At 40.9% G+C, this 27,726-nt stretch overlaps 1 protein-coding gene and 1 long non-coding RNA gene across 2 annotated transcripts in view; one reads left to right on the top strand and one right to left on the bottom strand.

Annotated features, from left to right (window-relative positions):
* The window catches only part of SORT1 (sortilin 1), an 88,112-nt gene that overhangs the window by 22,060 nt on the left and 38,326 nt on the right, over positions 1 to 27,726 (bottom strand). The window contains exons 16-17 of the mRNA XM_072410560.1: positions 18,618 to 18,807; positions 18,395 to 18,511 (exon numbers count right to left, since the gene is read on the bottom strand). Coding sequence (XP_072266661.1) covers positions 18,395 to 18,511; positions 18,618 to 18,807 — 307 coding nt within the window. The remainder of the gene's footprint in view (positions 1 to 18,394; positions 18,512 to 18,617; positions 18,808 to 27,726) is intronic.
* Positions 15,719 to 18,263, top strand: LOC140322303 (uncharacterized). Its single transcript, XR_011919195.1, has 3 exons — positions 15,719 to 16,574; positions 17,070 to 17,135; positions 18,047 to 18,263. It is a non-coding gene; the product is annotated as an uncharacterized lncRNA (long non-coding RNA).

The following is a 27,726-nucleotide window of genomic DNA, read 5'->3' as shown; positions in this document are numbered from 1 at the left end:
GGCCCCGAGTCACACTCGGGAACACCCCTTAGGGGGTTAATTTACAGAGAAGCCCAAACGTATGGGCCTTTTTGAAAGCAGTAATTTTAAAATTGAACAAATGGAAAACAGAAAAGGAAAGTTAGATAATTTAAATAAACATCAAAGAAAAGCTATAAAGGAACTACTGGATAATCCCAATATAATAAACCAGTGGACAAAGAGGGAAATGTGATAATAATGGATATAGAATAATATATCATGTGTAAAAAAATCTCGGGAAACCAGCAACGGATAAGGAAATCAATGAAATCCAGATTAAGCAATATTATGAGTACCATAAAATTATTTTAAAGGCCTATAAATCCAATATAATTAATCAAAAGATTTATAATTTTTTAAATAAAAACCTCCCAAGGCTTCCAACTTTTTACAGCCTTCCGAAAAGTCATAAAAATTTAATTTCCTTTTTCTTTAAAATATTGTGTTACAGGGATGTGGTGTATAGAAGGAAAAGTATTTATCCTCATTTCCCTCTCTCCCAATTGTAGATTCACTCTATGCTAATTGATTTTGAGTGGTGAAAAGCCACATATAAGGAATATACTTTTGGGAAAAAATATATGCAAAATAGATATATGCAAATAGGACTAAATGAGTTTGCATAAATTATTATGGTGGAAATAATTCAGGTTACAGGCTGATCTCTATTTCTCTCCCACCCCCCACCCCTTAGAACTAGAATAAGGATAATTGGTGTTACGATAAAGACCCTTGAACAGGAGGTGGACCCATTTAGCCAAGGTGATATCAGAGGTGCCGAGTCCAAGGTACCGCCCATTGTTCACCAGAGCACCCCGCAAGGGGTGTTGGGCTTTGCTGCCAACGGCACTAGAAGGACAGGTGAGAATCAATTAGCAAGAAGGGCTCGGCAACACCCCTAAGTCCAGAGCCAGCAGAGCAGCTAAAGCAAGGTGGGAACAGCTGCTGCTTAATCAGACTATCAGGAAAACAACAAGTACCAGATCAGCAGTGCTGCTGATCTGTGACAGTATCCTCTTAGGGCCCCTCCTCAAAAAAGATCCCCCCGGTTTCCTGGGAAATTGCTTATGAAAGTCCTTCACCAGCAGAGGGGCATGGAGGTCAGTGTGAGATACCCAGGAACGCTCCTCCGGACCATAGCCTCTCCAATGAACCAAATATTGTAATATGCCCCGAACCAATCTGGAGTCCATCATGGACTCGACTTCAAATTCTTCTTCAGAGCCCACCTAGACAGGAGCAGGAGGGGATTTGCAGGAATAGCGGTTGAGGATCAGGAGTTTTAAAAGAGACACATGAAAGGAGTTGGGAATCCGAAGACTGGGTGGCAGACGCAACTTGTAAGTCACCTGATTGACCTGGGATAAAACAAGGAAAGGACCAAAACGGGGGGCAAGTTTATAGGATGAGACCCGTAGATATAGATGTTTTGTGGATAACCAGACCTTATCTCCCGCCACAAATCTGGGGGCAAGGGTTCTCTTTTTATCAGCCCACTTCTTGTGGCGAAGAGAGGCTTTGTGTAATGCCTTCTGCGCATCCTCCCAGACTTTGTGGAAGCTGGCTCTGACTTCTGCCGCGGCTTGCACCTATAGAGTCATGAAGAAAGGGCTGAAACCTGTAGACTCACTGACCTGACTATTATGAGCAAATTCGGTCTAAGGGAGTAACTCACTTCAATTATCCTGCCTGGCAGATACATAGAAACAAAGAAATTGTTCCAGGCATTGATTGACTCTTTCCGTCTGGCGGTTGGATTGCGGATGGTAAGCCGAGGAGAAATCCAGCTGAATCTCCAGTAGGCAACACGGGGCCCTCCAGAACCGAGATGTGAATGGTACCCCTTGATCTGAGACAATACTAGAGGGGAGACCATGGAGGCGGAATACTTCCTGAAGGAAAGTTTTGGCCAACACTGAAGCTAAAGGAAGTCCTTTCAAATGAATGAAATGAGCCATCTTAGAAAATCGATCTACTACAACCCAAATGACGGTACAGCCATTTGACAAGGGTAGGTCAGTGATGAAGTCCATGGAGATATGAGTCCAAGGACATTTGAGCACTGGCAGAAGGAGGGGACCAGAAGGTAATCTTTTAGGGACTTTACTTTCTGCACACTTGGAACAGGAAGTAATACAATCTTTTATATCTTGCTTTAGGGTTGGCCACCAATACTGGCGCGAGATGAACTCAAAGGTTTTTCGTAGCCCTTGGTGGCCAGCAACCTTGGAATTGTGCCCTCATGTCAGAATACGGGAACGGAGGGACTGCCTTACAAATTGCTTCCCAGGAGTAGTGTCCTTCAAACATACTGGAGCTGCCAGGAGAATTCAGGAAGGATCTATAATGTGCGCAGGTTCCTTCTCTATACCTTCAAAAGAACGAGACAGGGCATCAGCTTTAGTGTTCTTAGATCCAGGGTGGAAGGCAAGTAAAAAAAAATCGAACCTAGAAAAGAATAAGGCCCAGCAAGCTTGCCGTGGATTAAGTCTTTGGGCTCTCTGGAGGTACAAGAGGTTCTTGTGATCAGTATAAATAGTAATCGGAAAGAGTGCTCCCTCTAGAAGGTGACGCCATTCCTCCAATGCCAGCTCCCCGACAGTGTAATTCCTTTTTGTGGGCGCAAACTTTCTCGAGAAGAAACCACATTTAGGTAATTTGCCCGAGGACCCCTGTGTGGAGAGAACAGCTCCCACCCCCACAGCGGAAGCATCAACCTCTAGAAAAAAGGGCTTCATAGGGTCGGGATGCAACAAAACAGGAGCCGCTGTGAAAGCCTGCTTCCAAGACCTTGAAGGCCTGGAGAGCTTCCTTAGGCCACACCTAGCAATTAACCCCCTTCCTTAATTCGGATTAGTTTATAGGCAGATCCAATTTAGAGAACACGGTGGCACCTTGAATACGGTCGAACAGCTCCGAGATGAGGGGTAATGGATATCGGTTCTTGACAGTGATTTTATTCAAACCCCTGTAATCAATACAGGGACGCAGGGACCCATCTTTCTACCCAACAAAAAAGAATCCTGTGCCCACAAGTAAAGTGGATTCGCGAATGAACCCTCTTTCAAGGTTTCTCTTAATATATGCTGTCATGGCCTGGGTTTCGGGTCTGGACAGGGGATAAACTCGACCACGGGGAGGTGTAGTACCAGGTAAGAGATCAATGGAGCAGTCATAAGGACGATGGGGTGGCAGGCTCTCTGTCCTTTGTTTGGAGAAAAAGTCCTTAAAATCTTGATAGGAGTCAGGAAGACCAGGCAGATGTGCAGTCTCAGTCAGGCAGACAGTCCATGCGGGTGCAATTCTCTGCAGGCAGTTGTGAAGGCAGTTAGAACTCCAGGACAGAATGTCTCCAGAAACCCAGTTTATCACTGGAGAGTGCTGGCCAAGCCAGGGCATACCAAAAAGAAGTTGGGGCATTACTAGGAACTCCAGAGTTTCAAAATGGAGCACCCCCACCTGGAGAGAAAGTGGCCTGGTTTTGAAACGGATGGGCTCAGGAATAACTGTACCGTTGACCACGGAAATATGGATAGGGTTATCCAGAGCTACCAGTGGAATCCGGTGCTTGGAAGCAAAACTCCAATCCATGAAATTGACGGCGGCTCCAATATCCAGATAAGCCTCGGCCCAAACAGTCAAACAGTCTGACGGGTAAGAACAGCTGCACAGTAAATGTAATCTTGGAAGAGGAAGTGCAGAACGATGGACCTCGGGAATCCCCCCCCCCTGCCATTCCCTAGGTCAGGGCTTTTGGGCGCCTGAGAGGACAGTGATCTCTGTAATGTCCCTCACTACCACAGTACAGACACAGGTGTTGCACGCGGCGACGTGTACGCTCCGATACTGGGAGTTTGGATCAATTGGTCTCCATGGGCTCTGGAGAAGATCTGGTAGACTCAGAAGATTTGGCCACTGGAACGGAGATTAGCGGGGAATGTGGTGCATGTCCCTGGCAACGTTCTCAGAGGCGTCGGTCAATTCTGAGAGCTTGCTCCATGGCAGCATCCAGGCTCTCAGGTGGGGGGTAGTGTACCAGGATATCTTTAATTTTCTCAGCTAGGCCTCAGCAAACCGTCACGATAAAGACACTTGAACAGGAGGTGGACCCTCTCTGCTACCAGCACGTTTAGTCGAGGTGATATCAGAGGCGGAAGGTCTAAGGTACTGCCCGGTGTTCACCAGAGCACCTCACAAGGAGTGTTGGGCTTTGCTGCGAACAGTACCAAGGTTGCGGATCCCAGACTCACCCGTGCAGGCGGCAGCTGACAGCTGGAGATAACCGAATGCAAAGTACAAAATCGACAGACAGATTCAAAAGCGAAAACAAGACTGGGTCAGGGCAGGCAGAGGAACAGGCACAGTCAGAAAAAGGAAAACAAGACTGGAATCTGAATGCTCACAGGAACCGTAGGTAGTAACACCTATTGCTGAGGCAATAAGTGTCTGAGCCCAGTATATATAGGGAGACTGACAGGCTAGCTGGGCTGGGACTAGAAGGACAGGTGAGAATCAATTAGCAAGTCAAGTCCAGAGCCAGCAGAGCTGTAAATGAAATACATTGAAGGGATTAACCTAATAGGCTTAAGAGCACAAATCTTTCCTAACATTAAAAAAAAAAACAAATAATCAAAAATGAGTGGGAAGGAGAACTAAATAAATGTTCAAAGGATTTAATGCTATTAATAATAGGGTATTACAAACAAGAATTGGCAGAAGCTGAACAAGATCATGAGAAGTTAAATTCTTCCAAAGATTATTCTCTCTAGAAAGTTTTGAATTGAAAAATCAAAACACTAAAACCTTCCTAACTAAATTGAATAGACAGCTAATTGAAGGCAAGGAAAAAAAATTCAGGAGAGAAACAGGCGTTTGAACAGTAAAGCCTATAATCAGAATAGGGAAAGAAGAATATTGAAACATACAAATAAAAAGACCCTTAGAAAGGAAGATGAAACTGAATCAGATAACTTTTCATCGGCCTCTGACATCTCATTAAGCTCACATTCAATGACAGGATGACAGAGACTCAAAGGCACCAAAACACACAACACTAAATTCTTCACTAGGAAAAGATCGAATTCACCATATATTCACACACAATAAAAAAAGAGGAAGGGAAGAATAGTGAAAACGACATACAAAGACAAAAGAACACTTTTTTAGGCACTCCAAAAACACCAAACACAACAAAAGATGCAAATTTGGATCAGTTTGTTCACAAAATGAGTCCGAATCCGAAAAAAAGTTAAAAGGAAGTTTTAGGCTTAGGCCTGAACTTCTGCCCGAATACAAGTAGTGACAAATTTGATTTGATAAAAGATCTACATTTATTTGTAAGAAAACTTTTCTAATAAGTAGAATTTATGAAAACAAGACAGGCTGAATCTACATATAAAAATAATACAATTTTTGATAATTCTGACATTAATGACTTTAAGACATTTAAATAACTGTATTAACTATTGGAAGAAAATGAAAATGTGATAGATGTGGAAGATGAATGGGTGATGGAAACACCAACACCCAATCAAAATCCAGACAACAATTTAGAAAATTATTTAGGCCTTTTTTGCTCAAAAAACGTCCCCGATTAACAGAGAAGCTCAAACTTATAGGCTTTTTTGAAAGCAGTAACTTTAGGAATTGACCAAATGGAAAACAGAAAAGGAAAGTTAGATAATTTAAATAAACATCAAAGAAAAGCTATAAAGGAACTACTGGATATCCCAATATAATAAGAAAGCCAGCAGACAAAGGGGTAAATGTGGTAATAATGGTCACTATCATCTACTCAGCTCTGCAGCTCAGGGCTCTGCAGTGCACACCTGTCCTCATTAGAAAGGCTTCATAGTTCTACCCAAAGGGTTTTAGCCGGTTGCCCTGCCGCTGCTCTTACAATCTCATTACTACAGCATCATTAGAACATAAAACACTCTGCCCATTAAAATGGGCTTCCTTGCCCTGTTACACATTCCTGTCCACTTAACTAACATTCTGAACTTCAATTGGGAAATGGGGAGGTGTAGGAAACCATCCCCTAAAACTTCATCACTATGGCATCATTGGAAAATGAACTCTGCCCACTAAATTTTATTGAGGTTGAGGCACTGTAAGGTTACAGTCATGTGTAACAAGGAAGTGCATTTTGATGGACAGTTTTTTTTTTTTTTAATGTTAATGATGCCATGGTGATGAAAGGTGATAGCCACAGATGTCTCCCACTTCCACCTATATTTTTGTTTTCCTGCACCTCTTAATTCTGGAGAAATTGGGGTTTGATGTTAAGATGCAGCAAGATATGTGTAACAGAGCAGGCAGCAAGATATGTGTAACACAGCAGTCAGCAAACTTTGCTAGGTACAGATTTATGTTCTCATAATGCCATACTAATTACATTTTAAAAAGGTTTAGCCACAAGTGTTCCCCACTTGCACCTACAGTTTCAGTTAATACAACCAACGGTTTAGGAGATATGAAGGTTTGAACACAGCAAGTTGTTAGGTTGCAGAATATGACAAGTAGCTTTTACACTCACATTGCTATCACACTGCGCTGCTGATGGCATAACACACTGCGGATAAACTTCAGACAGTGTTTTTTAATAGACTATGGACAGTGATAAGAGGGGGGTCACGGTCTGTCTTGTCTCCACCTGATATCACATGCATGATGCTATTAATCTCCACATCTTTAACATTATATTAAAGAGTGACATTCCCAGTTATGGAATGGAAAAATGTGCTTTTTTTGTTTATACGCTTTTGTGGAGAGGACCTCTCCCCTTCAGTCTTCACTTCCATTTCAGTAAAGACCAAAGGGGAAATCAGCAGCCTCCTGGAATATTTGACACAAGAGGCTCTGCACTGCTCCTTGTGTGCTGTAAAAAAAATGTAAAAAAAAAAAAAAAAAAGTGTTCAATCTCATGCATGCACAGTGCATGGCAAACTAGACGTACAAGTGAGCATCAGAGAAAAAGGTAGAAGCTGAGCCAGCATGGGTCTGCTGGGCTAATTTTGTAAAAGAATCAAATGGGGAAAAAAAAGGTTTTCACAAAAGTTCACTTTAACTAAATATAGACACAGGAGCACATCTGAAGTTAGGCTGAATTAAGTAAGGTTACATTTGTCCATTCCTCATGCCAGAAACCACTGCTGCCTAAAAAATTTCTAGCTCTGAAAAAGCCCAGCACTTACCGCCTTGTTATCAATCCTTGGTAACTTACCACCTGTGATCAATCCTAGAGGCCTAGCACTTACGGCCTTTTACCAATCCTAGGTGCCTAGCAGTTGCCAGAAGTCACTCAGAGGAGGTAAATGTTTTTTGCTGCTAATAAGAGCTAAGCCTAACTTGTTACGCCACATTCATTATACTATTACACTACTACAGAGGAATACAATCTTAAAACTTAGAACACTAGTAAGTTGGGTCACAATACACGGCATAGGACAGTTGTGGCAAAATACATAGAACAGAAAAATTGGATATACTAACAAGGCAGGCATTACAAAGTTGTAACAAATCATTGGGAGAAGGTAGAATACTGAAACAATAAGAGGTTACTGATTACCCATGGCATAAACAACTGGGAGCACTAAATTTGCCGTGTTTTGCCACACCCCCTTTTTTACCACCCGGCTGAAAAAAAATTTCTGGGGACAACAATGGGCTTTAATAGGTTGCTGGACACCAGGTTGGCATCTATAATCAGGGTCCAAGGCACTTTTATTTAAACAGGCAAGGTCACGTTGGGACCCTGGTCATGTGCCCAAATCTTAAGCGCAATGGGAATTATTCAAGGCAATTGACATAGGAATTGGAACAGACTGGGACATACTATTTTATTCTGCCGTTCCCATCACCTGCCTTTGGACTGATTTAAACACCTGGACTCCAAAACATCCTCTGCTGCTGTCATTCTTAACTGGTATTTCATCAAACCATCTCTTTGACTGAATTATCATATCCCACTCCTGGAACTCAGCAAGTTTAGAAGCCTCACTTTAACCCATATTATTGGACTGCTTCTCTTGGACTTAATTTTGCCACACTGTTTAATGTACGCATATGGTTCGCATTTATCTGTAAAAATTTATTATTCACTCAGCTCTCTTTGTTGGCACTACTTCCTGTCCTCTCCAATCTGATAACTCATTGTCTCTCTGCTCCTTCACTCTCCTGATTTCTCTGTGCTCCAGCATCTTTTTTCTCTACTGATACTTTCTGGTGACATCTCACCCAACCCTGGTCCCTCACACAGCCTCCCCCTTCCATATACTCTCAGCAAGACACTCCCTTCTCCTAACCTCATCCCGATTCACCCTACCCATATGTTCTTACCCCCTCTCCCTGGCAGTCTATGGAATGTCCGATCTGTTGGCAATAAATTAACCTCCATACTCAACTTTCTCCCTTCTAAATCTCTGAACTTTCTGGCTCTCACTTAAACTTGGCTTTCCTCCTATGACTGCTGCTGTTCTCCCCTATAGAAGCCTGCATTTTACACATACCCCTAGACCTGGCAACAAAGTAGGGCGTGGGGTGGGTCTCATTCTCTCACCTAGCAGTACATACAGAGTCCTTCCTACCCCACCCTCTCTCATTTTCACCTCTTTTGAAGTCCACTCTGTCGGTCTCTTTAGCCTCTTACCCCTGACTGTTGCTGTTGTCTACCGCCCTCCTGGCCCAGTATCACAATTTTTGAATAACGTTGCTCCCACACATTCTTTCCCATGACCGGCCCACCCTCATCCTTGTTGACTTTAATGTTGCAATGGATGAGCCCAACCTTCCCTCTTCAGCCAAACTGCTCTCCATTACCACATCAATGGCCTCACACATAAAGCCGGACATACTTTAGACCTGGTATTTTCCAAACTCTGCAACCTCACCCCCTTGTCAACTCACAATTTCCCCTTCCTGATCACAACCTTATCACCTTCAACCTACCGAACTCCTGCCCCCCTTTACCACACTTCAGACCTGGTAATGGCAGAGAGATATCCGTAACCTCGACCACCTTTTCTCAAATTGCCTTGCGTCCCTAACCCCCGCTCTCTTCAAAATCACCTCCCCAGATGAAGCTGCCACCCTGGTAAACCACTCTCTTTCCTTGGTTTTGGATAAAGTTGCCCCTGCCACCTTCTGGTACCCCCACCCTGCCAACCCCCGACCCTAGCACAACAATCACACCAAACAGCTACAAAAGACTGTTTGTGCAGCTGAGCTCAAGTGGAGAAAATCTATCCTCAGTGTTGACTTTATGGACTACAAAGCCAAGCTACAAATATTTAACACTGAGCTCACTGTCACCAAGCAAAATTATTTTTCCGCTGTCACTTCCTCTCAAGCTTCAAACCCACGCAACCTCTACTCAACAATTGAATCCTTCCGAAACCCCACACTGGCTCCCCCCACAACAACCTACTCTGCCCAAGACATAGCCTCCTACTTTAGAGATAAAATAAACAAAATCAAACATGATGTCTCTGCTCACCGAGCCACTCCAACCATACCTACCCCTTTCACCTGTAAATCATCACTGGCCTCACTCAGCCCTGTTACTGTGGACAAAGTCTCTTCTCTCATCATCTCCAGCTACTACCTGTCCGCTTGACCCAATTCCCTCTGATCTACTCCGTGCCCATTCCTCCACCCTGGCCTCTGATCTAGAGCACCAACTCTCTCCTTGACCCTCCCCAGTCTGGTTTTAGAGCTGCCCATTCCACTGAAACAGCCCTTACTAAAGTGGCCAATTACCTCATCAGAGCAAGATCTCAAGTCAACTTTTCCCTCCTCCTTCTCCTTGATCTTTTCTCTGCTTTTGACACTGTTGATCAACCCCTTCTAATACAAATCATGCGCTCCATTGGTATCAGTGACACTGCTCTCTTGGTTTGCTTCCTATCTGTCTGACCGCTCCTTTCAAGTTTCTTTCAATGGTAATTCCTCCTCACCCACTCTCCTCCCTTTTGGTGTTCCCCAAGGGTCAGTCCTTGGACCAGTTCTCTTTTCTCTGTACACTTTCTCTCTCGGTAGTCTCATATCCTCCTTTGGCTTACAGTACCATCTGTATGCTGATGACACTCAAATCTATCTGTCCACCCCTGACCTGTCTCCTTCAGTCCTGGATAAGGTCTCATGCTGCTCGTCAGCCATATCATGGATGTCTGACCGATTTTTGAGGCTCAACCAGGATAAAACAGAACTCATCATCATCCCCCCCCCTCAAATTCCAAATCTCCCCCTGACATATTTCTAACTGTTAACAACACTGTTATTCGTCCCTCCCCTCAGGCACCTTGTCTTGGTGTCACCTTTCACTCTGCCCTCTCATTTACCCCCCCTATCCATTTCCTGGTCCCGTCAATTTCATCTACACAACATCTCCAAAATCCCCCCCCTACCTATCCCCTGGGACCACCTAACTCCTTGTACATGCTCTTATCTCTCGTCTGGTGTACTGTAACATCCTCCTCTCTGGTATTCCACTAACCCGACTCTCCTCTACAATCTAATATGAATGCTGCAGCCAGACTCATCCATCCTTCCCACCGCACCTCTTCACAGATCTCTACACTGGCTTCCATTTCACCTTAGAATCACTTATCTCCCATCCTATTGTGTGTAAATTCCCCCACCTACTAGATTGTAAGGTCTTCGGGGTCCTCTCCTCCTGTATCACTGTTGTTGGTCATTTGCAACCCCTATTTAATTTACAGCACTGCGTAATGTGTTGGCGCTATATAAATCCTGTTTATTAATAATATTAATAATAATAAATATAGAATATAAAATCATGTGTAAAAATATCTTGGGAAACCATCAATGGTATTAAGAAATTAATGAAATCCAGTACCATTAAATTATTTTAAAGGCCTATAAATCTAAAAAAAATTAACCAAAAGGTTTAAAATTTTTTAAATATAAACCTCCCAAGGCTTTCAACTTTTTACAGCCTTACGAAAATTCAGAAACAGAAAAAACCTGCCAGGGAGACCTATAGTATCTGGAATAGGATGTATATCTGAGAAGGCGAATGAGCTAATTGATAATTATCTGCGTAATCATGTATATAGTTTACCATCATATATCATATTTAAAGGACACTTTAGATGTTCTAAAATAATAGAAGATATTAAAATTCCACCAAATACAATGTCGGTCGCAATAGATGAAGAAGGTCTGTATCTCTGCATCCCCTCATGAAAGAGGCTTGGAAGTCATAAAAACCTTCCTGGAGGAACAAGACAAATACATGGCAGCAAAATGAATTTCGTATTAAGCTTTCAAAATACATCTCAATGAGAAATATCTTCATTTTTAATCACAAGCTCTACCTCCAGGTACAGGAAGTGGCGATGGGGACAAAATGTGCCCCAACGTATGCAAACCTGTACCTGGGGGGATAGGAAAGAGAAATCCTCAGTGATGAGGCCAGTATACCATGGCCATATAATATTATGGCGAAGGTATATTGACATCGTCCTTGTCATCTGGACTGGCGATGAAAAACTAATAAATATATTTACGGCTAAATTAAAATAAAATACTTTCAACCTAAATTTCACTGAAGTTTGAACTTTAGTTTTTTCAAGTATTCCTTTTTTGGATTTGGAACTAACATTAACAAACACTAGTACAATAACTGCTGAAGTTTATAGGAAGGAAACAGCCAGTAATACTATATCGGCCAACAGTGCGCATCCCAAAGAATAAAAAGAAAGTATACCCTATTCTGAGTACATGAGAATTAGGAGAAATTGTAAAAAAACGTGGAAGATTTCTAAAAGCGCAGTCCAAAGGATTTTAAAAATAGAGGGGTATAGTCACAGATTATTGAAAAGATCTTACCAGAAAGTAAAAAAGATGGAAAGAGAACATGATTTTTTGTAAAAAAACAAAACAAGAAACATTGGTCACAAGAATCATCACTAAATTTACAGGGGATCATGCAAGTATTAAAAAGATCTATAGAAAGTATTGTCCAATCCTATTAGAAGATTCAAATAGGAGGGAATGCATAGGTAAAACACCAACAATTACATATTGTAGAGCTCAACCCTTAAAGGATATATTGGTGAAAAGCCATTTTGGAGAAGTGAGAAATGAAAAAAATACAAAAAGGAACAGTTAAATGTGGTAAATGTAGGGAGTACAAGTGGATTTATGAACCAGGTGATTTAAGGTTTAAGTTAAGTGGAGTAGACTTATATGGATGTGATTTAGTAACATGCAATACTGAAGGAGTAGTATATATGGCAGTATGTAGTAGTAACGGTTACTATGTAGGAAAAACAAAGCGTAAGTTTAAAAAAAAAGGATATATGAACATGTGTATAACATCAAGAATGGAAAAATATCTACATCCTTAAGTCACCATATGAGTTTGAAGCATAATTTTGATGAGGAAGAAGTAAAGTTTTTGGTCTTAGAAAGGGTGAAGAGGGATATAAGAGGAGGTAATACAGACAAACTGTTAACACAGGGAGAAAGTAGGTAGATCTACAATTCATACAAGGCAATGCATTTTCCTGAATTAAACGAAATGATAAATTTCAAGTGCTTCCTGTAGGGGGAGATGGAGAGCAATAGTTGGAAAAAGTTCTATATCAGATTGTTAAACCCACACTCAAAAATGCTAGTAGTATACATAAATAAAAAAACTAATAAAAATTAACCTAAATTATTTAAATAGAATTCATTGATGACAAAGAAAGAACAGTTGATGAATGATAAGAACAACAATCAATATGTTAGTATAATCTTTTCAGTGATAGAAAATCCAAAGATGATGGCTGAATATATATCAGCCTGGAGAATTTCCTTGCTTCTTTTGCTTCTCCTGCAGTTTATGCAACCCTATATTAAGGTGTGCATGTCAGGTTATCACTGGTTGCTCAACCCAGGAAATGCCCGATTGGTGCCTCCATGAGCTGGGCAAAATAAATCTCTGTGGTGACACGGAAGATGGGGATTCTATTTCCGGTCAGATTGCTGATAGCAGGAGGACTCTCAGCTGGAGGTTTAAAAAATCCTCCCAGCTGAGAGGGGCTGCAGTGTCCTATATGCTTCCTGATACATATTCAGGAAACTGACAACAGGGCGTGTTCGCACAAGATGTGAGACACAGGACGGGAGCCATAAAACGGAAACAGAACGTGCAGGTAGCAGCACTATGAGAGCTGTCTGCAGGACCCTGTTAGTGGATATTTAAACAACAGAAAAGTTCATGTTTCACTTCTTTTCCATGCAATTCAAACTTGATTGGGGAGAAGGATTTCTCCCTTATAAAATGAAAGTAGGTTTTAGTTAATGCAATATAAAATTGATTAATGCCTTGCATTCAAAAATAGATTCATTATGTATATTACATAAAATAAGTATGAAGTTTATGTGATTTGTAAGAGACAATTAATATCTTGGAAATAGACAAATAATTATTTGATTAAAGGTCCTAGAGAGTTTGCTAAAGAACCACAGAGGAGTTTCCGCTAGAAAATATTATTATAAGTGATAGTCGGCATTGCTTCAAGAAAAACAGAAGTTGTCAAACAAATTTACTCTCTTTTTATGAGGAAGTAAACCGGTAGACAGTGGAATAGCAGTTGATATAGTTTAGTACTTGGACTTTGCTAAAGCATTTGACACTTTACCCCACAGACAGGTAATATGCAAGTTAGGGTCGATAGGTTTAGAAATGCCAATCTGTACATGGATAGAAAACTGGCTTAAAGATCACATCCAGAGTGTTGTAATTAATTGATTCATACTCTGAATGGTCTATGGTTATTGGCGGTGTACCCCAGGGTTCAGTGTTGGGACCTTTACTGTTTAAAATTTTTATAAATGATATAGAGTTTGGGATTAAAAGTACCATTTCTGTGTTTGCAGATGACGCCAAACTATTAAATGGAATTAGGTCCATACAGGATGTTTATAATCTACAAGCTGACCAGGGTGTACTGTTTGATTGGGCAGCAAAGTGGCAAATGACATGTAATATAGATAAATGTAAAACTATGCAATTGGGAGCCAACAACATGCATGCTTCATACTGTCTAGGGGGAATACATTTGGGGGAGTCAGAAATGGAAAAGGATCTGGGGGTTCTGGTAGATCATAGACTTAATAACAGCATGCAATGCCAAGCTGCAATATCTAAAGCTAGTAAAGTACTTTCTTGTATTAAAAGAGGAAAAGACTGCAGAGATGGAGACATTATCCTGCCCCTGTACAAAGCATTGGTCAGACCACATCTGGAATATGCAGTCCAGTTTTGGCCACCAGTTCACAAAAAGGACATTGTTGAATAGAAGAGAGAGTGCAGGACAACTAAATTAATAAAAGGACAATAAATCAATAAAGGCACTCTTTGCGTCTGAAGGAAAATAAGTTTAATCTCCAGGAAAGAAAGGGATTCTTCACTGTAAGGTGCGTAAATGTGGAATCAGCTCCTTCAGGAAGTAGTTTCAGCAACTACTATAGATTGCTTTAAGAAAAAGCTGAATGTTTTTCTAGAAGCACAAAATATAACTGGGTATTAAAGCTTTAAAGTAAAAATAACAGTGACTGTTGATCCAGGGAACATCCTATTGCCTCATGGAATCAGGAAGGATTTTTTTCCCCCTGTTGAAACAAATTGTACCAGGGGTTTTTTGCCTTCATCTGGACTAACTATGTCTTATAGGGTTTTATATCTGGGATATGTTTATTTCCCTAGTGGTTGAACTTTTTTCAACCTAACCTACTATGTATACTCTGAATGGTCTATAGTTATTGGCGGTGTACCATGGGAATCTGCCACCATGGGAATCTGCAGATGACTAATATGCTTGAACTTATGTATTTTACTGTTTTTGTTCTAAGATGTAAAGAGATTGTCAAAGACAGTTAACGTGTAAAAAAAAGTGAACATCTAATGACTTTACTCCAGAAAGAGACAATGTTTTTTACAAGTGTGCTATGTTTTTAATTATGTAATAGTAGAAATAAAAATGTATAGAAGATTTTATTGTTAAATGGGAGTTGTGTAATTGTTTATATACACCCAAAAAGTCCCATTGCTTTGGGAAAAAGGTTTCCTTTTTCTTTTCTTTAAAATATTCTGCATTACAGGGATATGGTGTATAGAAGGAAAAGTATTTATCTTCATTTCCCACTCTCCCAAATGTGGATTCACACACATTTTTATTACTTTATTATTTTATGTACTTTGAGTAGTGAGTAGAATGTCAAGGTAGTTGCGTACTTATTAGTCAGGTAATCTTTCATTTTGGAGTCAATGACTCCCGTTTGAAAGGCTGAATTGATAACAGTATAGTATTCACTGTAAAATTCATTAAACACATGACCAGAAATAGGCTTGTACCAATTCTCTATATTTTACCTTATAAATATTCAATTAATATATGCCCTATATTTTACCTTATAGGTGTACAATCTTTTTCCTCACAATCATCACCCATAACCTCGCCAGTGCTCAACCCATAAATTTTTTTTAAGACGGGTGGGAAGAAATGGTAGGTGGGTGGCAGCCCCTGTATTGTGACTAAACTCTTTAGTAACCACCCGAAAACTGCCAGGTGGGTGCTGAAATCCTCAATCATCAACCCAATATCATATAAAGCGAAGCAGCCTCCCTGAAAGACTGCTTCCTAGGAATTCCTATCATAATTGAGTTAAACCAATGAGCCCAAAAATGCAGACCCAACCAATTGTATTTAATTATATCCTCCTTCTTACAATTTCCAAATAAGTAAAATCACCCTCATACTTTTCCATTCAAATTTATTTATTAACATACCATTGCATTATATTACTGTATTTACGTAGTACTTTTTTTGTACGTATTAATATGTGATAGATTTGTTACAGTCATCGGATGTGATAACATTCGTTATAGTTGCTGAATTAGATATTATTTGTTGCAACGTCATGTATCTTTCAATCATTGAACAGACTGGTATTCATGCTAGACTAGAATATATTATCTTAAATTCTGTGATTTTGATACTTATTGAAAATATAAAAGGTTTCTTACATATATGTACATGCAATATAAATATTAGCTTTTTTGGTTGTTCATGTTTTTGTCCTATGGACCTTTAGATAGTTTTCAATTTATGTGATTGTTAAATGACTATTACCTTTGTTAATAGGAAAATGGTTTCCCCCAATCATAAGAATTGGGCTTTATTTGTTCCTTAATATGTCATTGCAACCTCTGATATTCCTAGGCGACCTCATTACTAATCCCGCTACTCATTAAATCTATATTTTTCATCCTTACTATCTTTTCACTAGGGATACATCATAATTAATAAATGAATAAAATATGAGAAACTGACACCTTATAATAACCTCTGTAATTCCATTCTTCTTGTTTTTTCCCTAAACAAGCTACGAGGAACGGGAGGTGCCCGGTTTTCGGACGCCATTAACACCAAGGTGCCGTTCTTTGATAGGTGCCTATTGGTGTACTCATCACTCCTTTGGACATCTATTTTTATTCTAGGTGCCCAGAACCCGGCGATGGAGAGTTTCTCTGCCGGGTAAGCTCCTACAGGAGTTAATCCCTTTTTTTCCTATACCTCCACTGGAAGAAGTACGTCCCTCCCCTCAATGTGCTTTGCAAATCCGTATGCTCTTATATTTGTTTTAGTATACTTCCGGCGGAAGTAACATGAAATCAGTGTTAAAAATCAGGCGGAAGTGACGTAGAATTGACGTCTTTGAAATCTAATCACACTTGCATCACTACAAGAGGGGGGAATTAGCCCTGTCATGTCAGCTTCAATCGAACCACTGCTCAAGTGGGGGTGGTCTTCTTGCATGCGCTTTTACCTATATATTAAGTAACTGTCTCTTGGCTTTAAAGGCCTCCTGTACACAGTACCACCTCTATGAGTGACTGTTGACAGGCTGCGCGTTTACTAACCAAGGAATAAAGTACATTTTGATTGTCTTTAATCCCGAAACCTATTTTCATGGTCACTTATTCACATTGACCCACTGACTTTTTTCATATTCTTCTAACGTTAAAATAGTAGTTCTTGGACCTCCTTCTAAAGTGCATTTCACGCAGTGAATACCAAACCTTCACATATACCCAAGTGAGTATCTTTCACTATTTATTTATAATACCCATATATTTATATATCCTTTCTAATCGATATACTTATTTCTTTACCTGAATGAACCAATTACTATTATTATTTTCTTTAAATTATTTCCCAGTTTTTCTTTTACTTCATCTAGAATGGCACTTTACATTTAGGTCACAAGTACTAGCCTAAATAGTATGAGTTTGGAAGAGTTCCACAGCAACATTAACCAGACAGGACTCTAAATCTATAAAGAGGTCGACACTTTATGCCTGCATTTCATCACAAATTATTCATATAAAAGCAAAATCATTTCTTTTCTTTATTAAATAGCTTCTGGGCAACAAAATTTGAATAATTTTCATTCACAACATAATATACTTTGAGACCCATGTATCTTTGGATATTGAATACTTCTACACTTATGCTCTACACAACCCAAGTAGATGTAAGTTTTTAGTGTATCCTCTGTTAAAATCCACAATTTCATTTAGGAACATTTCTAATATTAATTACTCTATTTTAAGCAGATATAAACTGATTAACATCTAGAACAGCCTGTCTACACAGCTTTTACTACATCAGCTAGGTTTCTCCTATCAACTTTATTGTAATCTCAGAGGTGGTAATGTAAATATTTGTGTATCAATAAACAGTACCAAATATTAATATATTGGTTACCAATGTATTTTGACGTTCAATTATCTGAACTGAATTGAATAATTTCATTAACCCTGATTAATTTTACTTACCCCGAGCTTTCTTATTTCTATCCTTGGAAACCATTTCTACACCAGTGGAGTATATCTCCTTGTCTAATGTATGATTTTTACTATTCTGTTGATTTACACAATCTGAAACTATTTAGTTATATTTACCTAGTATATTTTCCTAATATGATGTTATATTATTTTCCATAGTCCCAGTATTTAAAGTATTCAAGTTTCAAAGTCCATTGAGGAAGCCTTCTCTAGGTGAAACGCGTCATTAAACTTTATTACCAAATAGGACCCTTTATTACCAAATGTGCTTTTATATGAATAAGCAAAAATCACATTTGTACTGATTTTGTTTTGAGATTGTTAATAAAATTTTAACTTTTTAAACATACACAACTGGGTGCCTAAAAAGAGCCTTCTTGTTCATGTTTTCTCCAGCCCATCTCTGCCTTTGCTCTATTTTATATTGTATTTATTTGATGCAAGATTTTTTTTTTTTAGTTTAAAAAAAAAAAAGTTGAGTTAAAAATAAAAAGTTCTAAAGCTTACCCATTTGTCTTTAGTTTTTCTTCTTCCCCATATATACAGAGTTCTAGTTCATGTCCCTGGAATTCTGGCTGCTCCTCACATGTTGATTCATTTTCCTTACGGAAATATCCAAAGTCACTGTAATCAAAATATGAAAGGTTACACAATGTATTGTAAACATGTGGAAATAACTTCGATGATAGAAAATAAGTCAATGGTAGTATTTAGGCACATGCAATATTACCACATGTAGTCATCCAGTGTACAAACGCAGGACTCAGGCTGACTGCTCACTAAATAATCCCGTCCATTCTGGCAAACTGAAGATTTGCGTAAGCGAAGATAACGTTCTTTGTATCCCAAAACACAACCATCTGAAGGGGCTTCAGGGTCAGTGGAATGTGCTAGCCAACTGATGTAATCTTTATCTTCACCTGTTTAAATATAAAAAAGTATGCTGAAGACGTGTAACAGATACTAAGCAGTAAATATTCTACAAACAACAAACTTATTATAAAGAAGCAGATTTAACCCCCCTAGCGTTCTAATTCTGTAATTTTTTGATGCAAAAAGTGATCCTATTTTTTTTGCATAGAAATTTTTGTTTATATTGTGGGCTTGTAATTCTTAGGATTAACTCCCAGGTATGATAATTATATTTATTTATTATACCCCCCGACGGAGAAGTGCCCCGCCATCGCAGCGGGATCCTGCGATCGCCGCTGGACCGCGGGGATCAGGTAAGGGGGACCCCCAAAGGTACCCCGAGTATGACTCGGGATTACCGCTTTTTGCAATTTTTCCGGCCCCGAGTCACATTTGGGAACACCCCTTAGGGGGTTAAAGAAAAGAAAAAAAAAATCCCAAGCAGTCAATTTGCACTGCAGACTAATATTCAGAGTGCATAATGATTCTAAGTTATGTTTAGCGGGTCTTCATTTTCATTCAAGCAAGAAAACACAAATATCTGAACAGGAAATACAAAAAGGAAGGACTTGGCCTTGTGTACTCCACTCCAACTTTGCTTGTTTGGAGTTTGTCATGTCAAGAGTTCTTGTCTAGGGTTTCACAACATATGCCCTTCTAGGGAAGATTCACCAAGTGGTGAAACGCATCAAGAAGGGCAGTGGCCCAGCAAGCAACAGCTGAATGAGAGCCAAATAGTAGTTTTCAATGAGTGACAACACAGCATTCCCCTTTAGGAGGAGCTGAAAGAAAATGTGCCGGACTAAACACAGGTATAAACAATGGAATAGGATTGTAGCAGACCTCAGTGCAGCTAAATTTAATTGAAAAAAAAAAAAAAGGAAGATTTTTCATTTACAATGTTTCTTAAATACAGTGTACATGTACCCAATCCACTACAAGTGTTGTCAAGAAAGCATTATGGTAAATTAAATTGCATGTCAGGAAGAAGATCCCATCCACAGCAATCCTCTTGGTTACGCATAGAAAGGTATACCTGACATTTTCCACAAAAATAAAATCTTGCTCCTTTGGTTTGGAAGGCTTTTTAACTATTACCATGCCTTAGGAGAGTCATCTGCTGTGGCAGCACAGTGGCTCAGGGGTTCGCTCTCTGGCCTTTGCAGCACTTGGTCCCAGGTTCGAATCTCGGCCAGGACACTTATCTTGTTTATATTAATGACATGTTATGACTAATGACTATGGTAGGGACAGTAGATTGTGAGCTCCTTTGAGGGAGAAACTTTGTTAGTGACATGACTATGGACTTTGTACAGTGCTGCATAATATGATGGCGCTATATAAATACTGTGTAATAATAATAATAATCCTGTACAGATTTAGCAAGATTTCTGATGTAGAAGGCAGCCAGCAAGGACCTATTCTCCAAGTCCTCTATTTTGCTTTGTGATGATTCCAGTTGAGTTTTAAGTGTACTATGGGAAGAGGAATTCGGAGTAACTGGAGTGGTTTTGTTCACATTCTTTTCAATCACCCTCAAAATGTTAACCCATAGCCTGGAAATCTTGTTTAATGTTCTCAGTAATTTTAGCCATTGCTTTATCTAGCTTTCCTTGTAGCAGGTAGTAGTGTTGGTCGAATAAGTCGCTATTCGATTCGACCGCTAATCGGCCGAAAAATGCATAATTATTCGAGTGGTCGAACGTCGAATTCGAACTCCATTAAAGTCAATGGGTGAAAAATTTGGGTTGTTATTCGGGTTGGTGGAGAGCTTCTACAGCCTAAAAAAACATTTAAAAAGACATGTCAAGACTCTCCCATCTCTGCACAACACTGTACAAGTAAAAATAAAATAAAGAAGTCATTTTCTGTTGCTGGCACGGCCATTTTATGGGGCGGCCAAGGGAACATACCGGATTTTACACGGTCTCAGAGTACAGCCAGAGAGGGACATGAGGGGGTTCCTCTGGTCCAAAAATTAGCCACCAGGTTTCACCGCTCCGTTACAAGCCATACACAGGCTTCAGAGTACAGTCAGAGGTCTCTGAGGGCGGGCTTTCAGTCCAAAAATTAGCCAGCTACACAGCTCTGGTATACGTTACAAATGGCAGCAGCAGGCCATCACCCATATGGACAGTGTCGAAGCTGTAGCTATTGGAGACATGAATGGATCATGAATGAGATTCCAATCCGTACCAACTATGTAGCGAAACCACATGAAGGGGAATGGGCTTAGCAGAATCAGCGGGGAAAGAAGACCCTGTTGAGCCTGAGTCTAGTCTGGCATCTAGAGCTGGGTACTGGGCAGTGGGCAGGCAGCAGCAGTAATAGCATGAGGAGGAAGCGGCAGGCCCTGAGACAGTGTGTATGGCTGTGTTACTCTTGGAACAAGTTGCATGAGCACCCATTTAAAAAGCCACCACACGGTAACCTGGCGGAAACACCTGGTGAAAGCACAGAGCTCTGTGCGACCACTTCCGCCCAAGAAGCAAGCTCAAACTGCTCGATCTTCCTCTGCTGCCTTTCCTCCTTCTGCCACCAAAATTACCCGTGCTGCTGCCATCAATTTGAGTGGGGCATGTAGCCGAGCATTACCTTTTTTCAGGCTCCACCAGCGGTGAGCAGGAGCTTCAACGCAGATCAGCTGCTGTTTGTCACATTCCTAGCAGTCAAGACCAGGGATCATTGCCATCCCCCACAACTTCTACCACACCGTCCAATCTTTCTGTGGTTAGCATTAGCAGCATCCAACCTTCCATCCCCCAGATGCTGGAGCGCAAGAGGAAATATGTCCCAAATGACCCCAAAACAAAGCTAATCAATGCGGCAATCGCACAGCTGATAGCATCAGAGCTCCTCCCATACCGGCTGGTGGACTCCAATGTGTTCCGTTACGCATTTCTCTGCAGGAACCCACAGTACGTTATGCCTAAGCGACAGTATTTTGCACAAAAATGTGTTCCTGCTTTGCATTGGTGGCTGGAGCAAGCATGGAGTGGGAAGATATATTTCCTATACAGCTTACTGGGTATCTTTGGTGGCAACAGGGGAAGATGCAGCTGCAGCAAGGCCTGCAAAGCTACCTCCGCCCACAGCACATCGCCATGCAATTTCCTCCTCAACCTCCACCTTCTTCTTTGACTCTTGTGCCTTAAACTATTCTTCCAGGGACACTTTGCAGTGGAGACCCAGCACCTCCTATTCGGCAGCATCTGTTTACCGCCAGCAAGATCATGCAGTTTGCTATTTTGGTGCACAATTCCTACGTTGCCACGCAGTCCTGAGGTTGTGAAGCCTGCGTTCCCTCTGCCACAGGGGTGCAGCCATTCTAAGCGCCTTGTGGGAGCAGGAGGACATATGGCTAACTCCCAACAGACTTCAGCCAGGCAAGGTCGTGTGTGACAATGGGGCCAATCCGCTGGCAGCCCTGCGTTGTGGGAAAGTCGCACACGTACCTTGCCTGGCTCACGTCATGAACCTTAAAGTACAGCGCTTCCTTATTAAGCTACGTACACACTTCCAATAATTATCGTTGGTAAACGAACGACGAACGATCCTGCACGATATCTGCGAACGATCGTATAGCACCGATCCTGTACATGCAGATAACGACAACACTATTGGCACGCAAACTTAGAGATGCACAGGTCAATGCCTCTCCCATGGCCATAAAAGACGACCGCGGGGTAATACCATATGACCCCTCCTGTATAGCCTCTAGCTTTGAAACCAACTACACTCAACTGTATCAGGTTGTACATCAAGCACAGACCTCCTTAGGGGGCACCCTACAGGAAATAAAAAATTATAGGGGGTGATCCTCCTTTCTCTTGATCTCTTCCTGATATTCTACTCCATGTTTTCCCTGCTGCAGTTTTACTGGAAGTGATGAAGTTTCCCTATATTCTTTTGTCTATATTAGACATGCTGGATTTTCTTCTTGTGCATTTCACCACAGATAATGCAAAGAATGTACAGTTAGATCCATAAATATTTGGACAGAGACCACTTTTTTTCTAACTTTGATTCTGTACATTACCACAATTCATTTTAAATGAAAACTCAGATGCAATTGAACTGCAGGCTCTCAGCTTTAATTTAGGGGGTTGAACATAAAGATTGCATAAAAATGTGAGGAACTAAAGTTTTTATCGACCTTTAACAGAATGATGGCAAGAAAAAAGTATGGAGAAGGCGTGGAACAGCTCATGATCCAAACCATACCACATCATCTGTAAAACATGGCGGAGGCAGTGTGATGGCTTGGGCGTGCATGGCTGCCAGTGGCACTGGGCCACCAGTGTTTATGGATGATGTGACAGGACAGAAGCAGCCGAATAAATTCTGAGGTGTTTAGAGACATACTGTCTGCTCAAATTCAGCTAAATGCGGTCAAATTGATTGGGAGGCGTTTCATAATACAGATGGACAATGACCCAAAACATACAGCCAAAGCAACCCAGGAGTTTATTAAAGCAAAGAAGTGGAATATTCTTGAATGGTCAAGTCAGTCACCTGATTTGAACCCAATTGAGCATGCATTTCACTTGTTGAAGAATAAACTTCGGACAGAAAGGCCCACAAACAAACAGCAACTGAAAGTCGCTGCAGTAAAGGCCTAGCAAAGCATTAAAAAGGAGAAAACCCAGTATCTGGTGATTTCCATGAGTTCCAGTCTACAGGCCAGCAAAAGGTTTTCAACCAAGTATTAGAAATTAACATTTTATTTTTAACCTTTAAGTTGTCCAATTGAGCCCCTGAAAAAGTGATTGTTAAAAAAAGGCTTTAGTTCCTCATTTTTATGCAATCTTTTTGTTCAACTCACTGAATTAAAGCTGAAAATCATTCTTGAAGAATGATTGAGGAAATGCAAGTTCTGCTTATAGGCTAACCAAGCATTGCTTTTTGTATGCTAGGTTGAAACATACTTACTGGGCAATTTGTTAACCTTTTAACTTGGTATTGTAGTCTCCTTTGCTTATCAAGTGTTGTATATTCAGCTTGCCTTCAGCTTCTGCTTGCTTTCAATTTAACACTATTGGAATACCACTCAATTTTCATAACTTAACATTAGAGGCCTACATTCAAAATTTAAACACTGCTTATGTTTTATTATTATTAAAAAATTTTTTTTGAAACTGAGTTTTTATTGAACATTTTCATATACAGAGATAACCAGACTTATACATTGAAACATATTGTGAACATAGCATACAGAATGATAGGTACATCCGATAATGTTACATAAATCTCTTGCATAAGTGGCAGTAAGATAGTGGCAGTGCAGTACCGTTCTTTCAAACCCCAAAAACGGTGAAGATACATAAATAGGTAAAAATAAAACAAAAAAGGAACAAGAAATTAATTAAAAGGGCGTAAACATAATAGGTAGGTAGATGGGGGGAGGGGGAAGGAGAGAGGAAGACAAACAAGGGTGAGTGAGGAGCTCACTGATACATGGGAACAGTGACATAATAAACCTATAGACTGGTATAGTAGGCATCCCAGGGTTCCCATATCTGTTCAAATTTCACAACCCTGTTCCGAAGGAGGGCTGTAAGGTACTCCATCAGGCGTATATCCTGGATACGAGCACATAGATCCTCTAAAGAGGGGGGCAGTCTGGATTTCCATTTGGTGGAAATTAAAGTGCAAGCAGCTACCAAAATGTGTAATGAGCTGACAGGTGGGTTTAGGGAGGCCCTTAAGGGGCACTCCCAGAAGGTAGTGGAGCAGGTCAAGGGGAAATCGTTGTTGAGTCACCTCCCCAATTAGGGCATTGACTCTCCCCCAGTAGCCCTGAATAAGGGGACAAGACCAAAAAATATGTTTGGGATGATGATGACCCATGATGGGACCCGCAGCGCCAGCAGGCCGGATCCACATACGGAAACAATCAGAGCTATACAGCTGGCGTGTGATACCATCGGAACAAAACCTTGTAAAGATTTTCTTTATACAGCATGCATATTGAGCTTTTGTTTGCTGCTTCCCAAAGCTTGGACCACGTATCCGTCTCCAGGGTATAACCCAAAATATCCTCCCAAGTACACATGTATACAAATTTACCAGATACCTCCCTCGTTGATTCAAGGAGAAGGCAATAGAGGAAATAAGGCCCTTGGAGTATAGACCTCCAATACCAATTCTCTCAAAGGGAGTTATTTCAGTAAATCTGGGCACAGATTGGACACGGGGAGGCTGATTCATCAAGCAAAATCGGAAGCTCGCTTGCGCATTCGTATTCGCGATCCGAAATCATACGCCGTCGAGCAATTCCGCAACTGAAAGAGCTCGCGGCCTGAGCCGCGCATCTCCGGCAGCTTTACACTGGTGAGCTTGCATTAAAAGTCACTGTTCCCCTAAAAAATCATTCTTTCTAATGGCACACATATTACCCTTAGCCCTGAAAAAAAATGTTTGTGCTGTTCAAATGTTTAAAGTATGTATGTGCGCCAAGAAAAAAAGCATATTTTATAATCACTTATTTCTTTTCTGTTAGGCAAGAGTTAACAGAGTTCAACTCCTCTCCATAGGCGCCTATATAAAAGCTAATGATGCCTTGTCGGATACGTGTGAACGAGCACGATGTTGCGGGGCTGACATCGCGCTCGTTCACACTCTTTTTTTTCTCTCTCAATAAAGTCACAAGCATGCACACGTTCTTTTGTTTGCTGCTTGCGTATATGTGTGTGTGTCCTATTGCCCATTTTGTTATGAAGGCAAGCATCCGGCTTGGCAGTGAGATGCAACTGAACGAGCGCATATGACTCCAGCCCGCGGTAAACCGGCTTGATATAACGGCGCGAAAGTACGCGTGACCAGCGAGCGCGGATTTCATTGATAAATTAGGCCCAATGTCTAATCTGTAGATAGGCAAAAAAGGTAGTTCGAGGGAGGTCGAATTTTTCCTGCAATTCCGGAAAGGAAAGCAGTCTTTTTTGCACTGGATGTAGTATATTTCAGAGATGAAAAAGTCCTCGGTCTTGCCATGGCTGCCACATATTTCTAGCTAAACTATCAGGTATCAAAGGGGTTCATATAATAGATGTAAGCACAGAGCCCCAAGAGGAGAGACCATATTTAGAGTTGTATGTTCTCCATATATTCCTCATAAAAACCATCAGGGACAGCAAATCCCTCTCAGGCATTAACCAGGAGGAGCTCCAAAGCATCACATTGGGATGGAGTGGGGAAATCCAAGCTTCCTCCAACTTCCGACATATACTGGGGGAAACTAACATGGACCAGGAAGGCAAGTAGGAAAGATGTGTCGCCACATAGTACTTATGTAGCCCACAGACCTCCAAGTTCTTTAGGTGTACAAACCACCGACTTTGAGAGTCTATGATGTTTATGAGCCCAGATAAAGTTCAAAATGCTAGCCTGTAACCTTCTCAGGGTAAGGAGAAGGATCCGAACCGGGAGGGTTTCAAACAAATATAGGAGCTTGGGTAATAGCATCATCTTCACTTACATGATTCTCCCCAAGAGCGACAATGAGTGTCCCTTCCATTTATTCAAGTAATTATTTAGTTCCTGGAACAATGGGGGGAAGTTACAAGTGTATATAGCTGTGATTTGAGAGCCCAAATAGTTTAAGGAGTGCTCTTACCACATAAAAGGATAACTATTTTGTAACGCCGAGAGTTGCGCAGGCGGTATATATAGGAGTAAATCCTCGGATTTCGAGGAGATTTAACTTATAACCCGAGACAGTACTAAAGGCACTACAAAGTTCAGACCACAAATTTGGGAGGGTGGTGGTAGGTTGTGTCAATGTAAGAAGTACATCATCCACATATAATGAAATTTTGTAGGAGGAATCTTTCACTGTAACACCTTGAATATTGGGATTGGATTTGATTCTCTCCGCAAGGGGCTCAATACTAGGAGCAAAGGAGATATGGGGCAGCCTTGTCGCGTCCCATTCTTAATGGGGAATATTTTAGAGGAGGCATGAGGCAACTTAAAAGTCCGCAGGGCAACTGTAGATGGAACGTATTGCTCTAACAAAAGGTCCGGAAAATCCCATTTTGGTAAGGGTAGAGAACATAAATGGCCAACTAAGCAGGTCAAATGCCTTTTCAGCGTCTAAACTAAGTACTAGGGAAGGGGTTTTACGTTTGTTGAGGATATCAATAACATTAATCACTCTCCGGGTGTTATATCTTGCATAGCGGTATGGTATGAAGCCTGTTTGGTCCCCATGTATAAGAAATGGTAAAATTTTGGAAAGCCTATTCGCCAATATCTTGGAGTAGATTTTAAGATCCGAGTTCAACAGCGCTATAGGTCTATAATTAGCACATTCCATCGGATCTTTACCCGGTTTGGAAATCACAGTTATATGGGAATATGACATAGTAGGTGGGATAGGTTTACCTTGGAGAAAGTCATTGAACAAGTCCACCAAATAGGAGAGAAGATTTGGCAATATGGTTTTATAGTATAAATAAGGTAAACCGTCTGGGCCCAGTGCTTTATGCAAAGGGAGGCGAGAGATGACCTGTGATATTTCCTCCTCAGTAATGGGTTTATTAAGGTGCTCCAGGTGCTCACTTTGTAGTGTGGGAGGAGTCAGCTCAGCCAAGTAGGAGTCTTATACTGGATTGCAAATTTGGGTCCATGGAGCCTTGTGTCTGGTGCACCGTATGATATAACTGGGTATAATATTGCTTAAACCGGTAGGCAATTTGGGATGGGTCATACCGTGGTATTCCCTGTTCATCCTTGATTGCCATGGGAGAGGAATTAATTTGTGTGTCCCTCAACTTGCGTGCCAAGAGTGTATCTGCCTTGTTGCCTTTATAATAGTAAAGCTGTCTAGTTCGCTGCATCATCCAGCTGACCTTCCGAAGCTCCAACGCCCTCAGTTTGGAGCGGAGGGAGGTCACCCTAGGCAGGAGGCCCAAGGATGGATTGCT

Source organism: Pyxicephalus adspersus, chromosome 1 (genome assembly GCF_032062135.1).
Source record: "Pyxicephalus adspersus chromosome 1, UCB_Pads_2.0, whole genome shotgun sequence".
Taxonomy (NCBI): domain Eukaryota; kingdom Metazoa; phylum Chordata; class Amphibia; order Anura; family Pyxicephalidae; genus Pyxicephalus; species Pyxicephalus adspersus.
Note: the sequence above shows the minus strand (reverse complement) of the source record. Positions and strands in the feature narration are given on the sequence as shown.